Consider the following 8,578-nt stretch of genomic DNA (forward strand, 5'->3'; position numbering starts at 1 on the left):
AATTCTATGCGCTCTTTCTCATGAAGGTTTTTGTTGCTGTTTGCTTTCCGTAGTGTGTGGTTTTGACATGCATGAGTTTGGCAGCATTTTGGATTAATGCATTGAGTTAACGTGAACAACCTGTTAGCTACGATAGTGTGCCGTAGCCGCTTCTGGGAATATTCGTTTGTCTGCTTTTATTACTCCCAGTGAGTGAAAGTGATGGCGAATGACCGACTGCGAGCTTTGGAGGAGGTTGAGAATCAAGTTGCAACGATTCTGCAGTGCGCCGGTTAGTAGCTACTTACTGTATATCCCTACCAGCAGCAACAACAGTTCAAATACTCTGTAATAAGAAACACATACCTAGTTAGGTATATATTCCCACTGCAGGTAACATCGCCTGGAGTTGTTTAAGACAAGCACAATGCCAGTATCAATATGTAAATACATAGGCCTAATACTGTTTACTGTGTTCCTCTCCTCTAGGTAACATCGTGTTGGAGCTGTCTAAAGACAAGCACAACGCCAGTTTCCTGGACAGACAGCTTAGTCAGTTTACTGTCTCGGTCAACAGAGTGGAGACTGAACTCAGCTCACAGATCAAATACCTCACACAGGTAGGATAAAGACCTTCCTAATTGACCTGGCCCAGGTATCCTGGATGGATATAGATCTCATTCCGTCAGTAGAGGATGCCTGGTTGTTCCTTAAAAGTAATTTCCTCTCAATCTTAAATAAACATGCCCCATTCAAAAAATACAGAACTAAGAACCGATATAGCCCCTGGTTCTCCTCAGACTTGACTGCCCTTGACCAGCACAAAAACATCCTGTGGCGTACTGCATTAGCATCAAATAGCCCCCGCGATGTGCAACTTTTCAGGGAAGATAGGAACCAATATACACAAGCAGTCAGGAAAGCAAAGGCAAACTTTTTCAAACAGAAATTTGCATCCTGTAGCACTAACTCCAAAAAGTTTTGGGACACTGTAAAGTCCATGGAGAATAAGAACACTCTACTCAGCAAATTCGATGTAGTCTATCACAGTGCCATCCGTTTTGTCTCCAAAGCCCCATATACTACCCGCCACTGTGACCTGTACGCTCTTGTTGGCTGGTCCTCACTACATGTTCGTCGCCAAACCCACTGGCTCCAGGCCATCTATAAATCACTGCTAGGCAAATCCCCGCCTTATCTTAGCTCATTGGTCACCATAGCAACACCCACCTGTAGTCTGCGCTCCAGCAGGTATATCTCACTGGTCATCCCCAAAGCCAACACCTCCTTTGGCCGCCATTCCTTCCAGTTCTCTGCTGCCAATGACTGGAACGAATTGCAAAAATCTCTGAAGCTGGAGACTCTTATCTCCCTCACTAACTTTAAGCATCAGTTGTCAGAGCACCTTACCGATCACTGCACCTGTACACAGCCCATCTAAAATTAGCCCACCCAACTACCTCATCCCTATATTGTTATTTATTTTGCTCTTTTGCACCCCAGTATCTCTATTTGCACATAATCTCTTGCACATCTAGCATTCCAGTGTTAATACTATTGTAATTATTTTGCACTATAGCCTATTTATTGCCTTACCTCCATAACTTGCTACATTTGCACACACTGTATATATATTTTCTGTTGTATTCTTGACTTTATGTTTTTTACCCCATATGTAACTCTGTGTTGTTTTTATCGCACTGCTTTGCTTTATCTTGGCCAGGTCGCAGTTGTAAATGAGAACTTGTTCTCAACTGGCTTACCTGGTTAAATAAAGGTGAAATAAAAAAAAAGAAGAGACAGACACACACAGAGGAAGGCCCTCAAAATTGTCAAAGACTCCAGCCACCCTAGTCATAGACTGTTCTCTGCTACCGCACGGCAAGCGGTACCGGAGTGCCAAGTCTAGGTACAAAATACTTCTCAACAGCTTCTACCCCCAAGCCATAAGACTCCTGAACAGCTAATCATGGCTACCCGGACTATTTGCACTGCCCCCACCCCGCCCCATCTTTTTACGCTGCTACTACTCTGTTAATTATTTATGCATAGTCACTTTAACTCTACCCACATGTACATATTACTTGAACTACCTCAACTAGCCGGTGCCCCCGCACATTGACTCTGCACCGGTACCCCCCTGTATATATAGCCTCCCTACTGTTATTTTATTTTACTTCTGCTCTTTTTTTCACAACACTTTTTTGTTGTTGTTTTATTTTACTTTTTTATTAAAAATAAATGCACTGTTGGTTAAGGGCTGTAAGTAAGCATTTCACTGTAATGTCTGCACCTGTTGTAATCGGCGCATGTGGCCAAATTTGATTTGATTTGACACACAGACTGACACAAACATGCCGGGAACTGAACTTGCCAGTGTAGATATGGCTCTCATCATGTGACTACACTACAGCCTACTGGCTTTTCTAAGTACAGTAGGAGCATAGGTTTCTTTCTACATCAAAGTTATGCATATTTCACATTCACCTAGTAGTGTAGCCTTCTGCAAGCCAGAACGTTCCACATTCACCTAGTAGTGTAGCCTTCTGCAAGCCAGAACGTTCCACATTCACCTAGTAGTGTAGCCTTCTGCGCTCCAGAACGTTCCACATTCACCTAGTAGTGTAGCCTTCTGCGCGCCAGAACGGTCCACATTCACCTAGTAGTGTAGCCTTCTGCAAGCCAGAACGGTCCACATTCACCTAGTAGTGTAGCCTTCTGCGCTCCAGAACGTTCCACATTCACCTAGTAGTGTAGCCTTCTGCGCTCCAGAACGGCCCACATTCACCTAGTAGTGTAGCCTTCTGCGCGCCAGAACGTTCCACATTCACCTAGTAGTGTAGCCTTCTGCAAGCCAGAACGTTCCACATTCACCTAGTAGTGTAGCCTTCTGCAAGCCAGAACGGTCCACATTCACCTAGTAGTGTAGCCTTCTGCGCGCCAGAACGGTCCACATTCACCTAGTAGTGTAGCATTCTGCGAGCCAGAACGGCACACATTCACCTAACTGAACACTTACATTTCTCCCTTTCACACACTGCCTTCTCTCTCTCTCTCCTGCAGGTTGCCACAGGCCAGCCCCACGAAGGCTCCACATACTCAGCTAGGAAGGACTGTCAGATGGCCCTGAACAGAGCAGAGTACGCCAGGGTCAAACTGGGAGAGCTGGGACGCACCTGCGAAGTCATGCTGGATCCACAACCCTGAGAGAAAACACACACCAGAACGATGGTCGGGAGAGCGCTGTAGGTGGACATTTCCATCGCTTGTTGTCACCGTAGTGTGTTAGCACCACCTGCTGAAGAGAGGTGGGGAATGAAATATTTTTATTTTTTGTTTGTTTTTTATATGATATTAGTCAGAAAATGTATCTGGCTATGTTTTGTATTAAAGTTTGTGTTTCATTACATTACCCTATTTGTTTGATATATTCATTTATATTTTATACACACAGACAGTACACACACTAACAAATAAACAGACTGAGACCTGTTTTGTATGTTAACTGTTTTTTATTTTTTACATTTTCTAAAATGCAGTACAAAATAAAGAAGCGACATATATTCTCCAATGTTTTTAAACATTTTATAATCTTTTCAAATTTTTTTCCCCATTATGATTTTGTTCAATTTTATTGACTAAAATAACATATTGCTTATACAGTATCTTGGTTTCCTTAACAATATACTTTGTCTTACTTTATCTGTGAATTAATTACATTATCAGGTAGCATTTAAGTATAGTTCTCTATGAATCTCAATTTTAGTAGTAGTAATAGTTGTAGTAGCTTAAAATTGTCCTTAAAATAAAATTCGGACTCAATAGTTACACAATAGTCTACAAACCAACATGATTCCGTGCGTTTCCATGGATACCTCAACTAAGGTGGAGGGGAACTAAAAGAGAAGATCTTTGTTTTTAAAGGGGAAGTTCAGTATTTTACTGAGTATTCTATGGGAAACTAATCCATGGTTAAGTTGTGAAATACTGGACTCCCACTTTAAGTTTTTTGTTTTTCTCTACACTTGACTGGTTTACAGACCGACGAGGACAATCACCATTCAGATTTACAAAGGAAAAGTTGGTAACACTACTACCTGAAGTGGTCTCTTGCAAAGTCTTATAATGCCTTATAAACATTCATAGCATCTTATGATGCAGTCATAAAACATGATGTAGCTGTATATTAAAGCAGGCACAAGAGGCCCCCTTAGCTGTGACATTATCAATATATGACAGGCTTTCATGCCTTATTTCTTTTACCGTTTCATCATCCTTTATGGCTGTTTATAAGGGTGCTATGAAGGTTCATAAGGCATTATACCGCTTCATAAGAGGCCACTTTAAATACAAAAAAGCTCATTGTAACATTTACATGGTCCCTAAGAGAGTTTCTGGAGGCTCTAAAAGTTCTATATCACAAATATCACTAAATTGTTCATATTGTTTTAAGACATTGCATTTTTAGAATGCCATGCGTTGATCCATTCATAACATGAACAGAGTATGAGATTTATTACCTTCTTATGAACCTTTATAACCTAACTGTGAAGCGTCATGATTAGTGTGTTGTGACTGACATCATCACACCCATATAAATATAATTACTACAAGGGAAATAAACATGACTTGAATGGGGATGTCAATTCTAGAAATTATATTTCTATGATTAAACCCTGTTTACAACCTCAGCCTATGACGTCATCCTCTGGGAGTTAGTAACAGTATGGTGGATTCAAAGGGGTAAAAACCAACTAATGTGCAACATTGTTCGTTAACGTGACCATCAATATAAACCTCGTTAACCATGGACAGTTGTTAATGGGTTTACACAAGTTGAATGAGGCCACACATTTAATGTTAAGAAAAAACATTATTGTCATTGAACCAAAATGGCGATGGCTACAATCTAAAGCCTAAACAATTCAACACTTCTCATAAGAAGAGGTGATCAGTGTTGTTACATTGCATTTGCTGGCTTAGTCATTTGTTCATCTTGGCTTGCCGTAGCTGAAGCTTGTCCCTCTTTGAAACGGTACATTAGGTGGATACTTTTCACCTTTTATGTTATATAAATCTATAACCTGATCAAACACAGTGATTTCCAATCTGATAAATGAGCCGAGTGTCAATCGATCAATCAATCCTCCCTATCTACCTTAATTCTGCACCTACACACCTTTATAGACATACAGTATACCCATAACTGACTGCAATGTACTCCTCTGTAATATCCTATGAAGTGCCTAGAATCTAGATTCTACAGTAGTAACCCATCTTTCCATATCCTGGTCCCGAGAGGACCCTGGTTATTCTGGTTTCCTATACAATTCAAAACGGAATTTATTTATCAAACTTAACGTGGACTTATGAAACAACATTCAATTGATGAAGTATGTTTAAATTAAGTTTATAGATCCTTCTAAGTTAACTGACTGAAACTGTTTCAGAACTAAGACCAGCATACGAAGAGGTCCTTGAGGACCTGGATTGGGGATTCTGTGACAGATTGTCCTATAAACTGTGCTTGGTCATTGGACTGCAGTGTTCTATAGCGAACTCCTATTGGCTGTTGAGTTGAACTGAACAGTATTAATATTTACAGCAGTTGGGAGAATACAGCAGCGTTAGTTCATATCACCTATGACTTTTTAATAATAAAAAATAAAACAATGTCTTAAGAATACAATACAAATAATGGCAACATTTAAGTCCGCATATATCTCTGGCGATTATTACAACAAAAATAAAATATATTTTTCTCCAATAATTTCCCTCCCTCCCTCCCTCCCTCCCTCCCTCCCTCCCTCCCTCCCTCCCTCCCTCCCTCCCTCCCTCCCATTCCCTAGTTCCCCTGCTCCCTACATTGGTGATTCTGAAGATTGAGGCTAAAGTTGGATGCTGGTAGGTTTAAGAGGTTGGTCAATGTTAAATTTAGCACACTTGATCAGATTACCCTACAACAGGGTTTCCCAAACTCAGTCCTGGGGCCCACCCTACCCTGGGTGCAAGTTTTGTTTTTTGCCCTAGCACTCCACAGCTGATTCAAATACTCAACTAATCATCAAGCTTTGATCATTTGAATCAGCTGTGTAGCGTTAGGGCAAGAAACAAAACATGTACCCCTTTGGGTCCCGAGGACCAAGTTAGGGAACCGCTGCCCTACACCAATATAATCTGACCCTGTATCAGTGGAGGGGGAAACTTCCACCTTCAACCTCCTTTAAAGACTCTATTGATAGACCTGCAGAAGACTGCAGCTTTTCACACACCAGGGGGCACCCTTTGTGAGCTGTCAAAAAATATCCTTGGCTGATCTAGAATTAGTTTTGGCCTGGTTGATCAAAATGAATAAGATTATATTGACAGGGGGGACCTGATCCTAGATCAGCACAATTGGCCCAGTAGGCTATCGTCATAGACATGAGCCCGAATCTTATTGACAGTTGGGTTCGATCAAACTGCCACCTGACCTACCAAGAAAACCACTTTTGGCAAATCATAAACGTAAAATAATTGTTATTTATCGTGTTCATGGCATCCGCTGCATGTAGGGTGTATGTCTGTGTGTGTGTGTGTGTGTGTGTGTGTGTGTGTAGGTTTCGCTGCTTGAAGTCTCCTATGTAGTCCCTAACAGTGTCTGTACATACGATCACCTGCATCCTCACACTGAATGCATCACACTCACACCCTCACTGTAAGTGCACTTCACACACACACTACACATACACACTCACTCCCTCACCGTGACGATATGTAATCTTGCCATAATGGGTAAAGTATTGAGTTATTATTACATATTGGGTACAATGGGTGTTAAGGATAAGGTAAAGGGGTAATACTAATAATAATAGTAGCATAATAACAATGTAATTACTGTGTAATAACTGGTTATAACAATGTAATTGCATAAACTATTAAACTCATGTTCCCTCTAAGTAGTTGTGCAGCAATGTAGTCCTGTACATTAAAGTTACATGTAGGATTGCAAAATTCCCAAAACTTTCCTAAAAATTCCCAGGTTTTCCCAGAAATCCCGTTTGGAAGATTCCGGAATCAGGAGAGAATAATCAGGAAATCCCTCTGACCAGAATTTCTGGAAAACCTGGGAATTTTGCAACCCTAGGTACATGGTATTCAATCCTGTAAATAATGACAAACGTATACAGTGAGGGAAAAAAGTATTTGATCCCCTGCTGATTTTGTACGTTTGCCCACTGACAAAGAAATGATCAGTCTATAATTGTAATGATAGGTTTATTTGAACAGTGAGAGACAGAATAACAACAAAAAAATCCAGAAAAACGTATGTCAAAATTTTTATAAATTGATTAGCATTTTAATGAGGGAAATAAGTATTTGACCCCCTCTCAATCAGGATTTTTTCTGGCTCCCATGTGTCTTTTATACAGGTAACGAGCTGAGATTAGGAGCACACTCTTAAAGGGAGTGCTCCTAATCTCAGCTTGTTACCTGTATAAAAGACACCTGTCCACAGAAGCAATCAATCAATCAGATTCCAAACTCTCCACCATGGCCAAGACCAAAGAGCTCTCCAAGGATGTCAGGGACAAGGTTGTAGACCTACACAAGGCTGGAATGGGCTACAAGACCATCGCCAAGCAGCTTGGTGAGAAAGTGACAACAGTTGGTGCGATTATTCGCAAATGGAAGAAACACAAAAGAACTGTCAATCTCCCTCGGCCTGGGGCTCCATGCAAGATCTCACCTCGTGGAGTTGCAATGATCATGAGAACGGTGAGGAATCAGCCCAGAACTACACGGGAGGATCTTGTCAATGATCTCAAGGCAGCTGGGACCATAGTCACCAAGAAAACAATTGGTAACACACTACGCCGTGAAGGACTGAAATCTTGCAGCGCCCGCAAGGTCCCCCTGCTCAAGAAAGCACATATACAGGCCCGTCTGAAGTTTGCCAATGAACATCTGAATAATTCAGAGGAGAACTGGGTGAAAGTGTTGTGGTCAGATGAGACCAAAATCGAGCTCTTTGGCATCAACTCAACTCGCCGTGTTTGGAGGAGGAGGAATGCTGCCTATGACCCAAAAACACCATCCCCACCATCAAACATGGAGGTGGAAACATTATGCTTTGGGGGTGTTTTTCTGCTAAGGGGACAGAACAACTTCACAGCATCAAAGAGACGATGGACGGGGCCATGTACCGTCAAATCTTGGGTGAGAACCTCCTTCCCTCAGCCAGGGCATTGAAAATGGGTCGTGGATGGGTATTCCAGCATGACAATGACCCAAAACACACGGCCAAGGCAACAAAGGAGTGGCTCAAGAAGAAGCACATTAAGGTCCTGGAGTGGCCTAGCCAGTCTCCAGACCTTAATCCCATAGAAAATCTGTGGAGGGAGCTGAAGGTTCGAGTTGTCAAACGTCAGCCTCGAAACCTTAATGACTTGGAGAAGATCTGCAAAGAGGAGTGGGACAAAATCCCTCCTGAGATATGTGCAAACCTGGTGGCCAACTACAAGAAACGTCTGACCTCTGTGATTGCCAACAAGGGTTTTGCCACCAAGTACTAAGTCATGTTTTGCAGAGGGTCAAATACTTATTTCCCTCATTAAAA

General features: G+C 41.7%; 1 protein-coding gene across 1 annotated transcript; it reads left to right on the forward strand.

Moving 5' to 3' along the window:
- Positions 1-49: 49 nt before the first annotated feature.
- On the forward strand, positions 50-3,391 carry LOC311112944 (mediator of RNA polymerase II transcription subunit 11-like). Its single transcript, XM_084156082.1, has 3 exons — positions 50-271; positions 469-599; positions 3,043-3,391. Exons 1-3 carry the CDS (start codon positions 202-204, stop codon positions 3,184-3,186), a joined length of 345 nt encoding a protein of 114 aa, XP_084012208.1. The 5' UTR covers positions 50-201; the 3' UTR covers positions 3,187-3,391.
- The last annotated feature ends 5,187 nt before the right edge of the window (positions 3,392-8,578 follow it).

The sequence above is a fragment of the Coregonus lavaretus genome (assembly GCF_964263955.1).
Source record: "Coregonus lavaretus genome assembly, chromosome: 39".
Lineage (NCBI taxonomy): Eukaryota > Metazoa > Chordata > Actinopteri > Salmoniformes > Salmonidae > Coregonus > Coregonus lavaretus.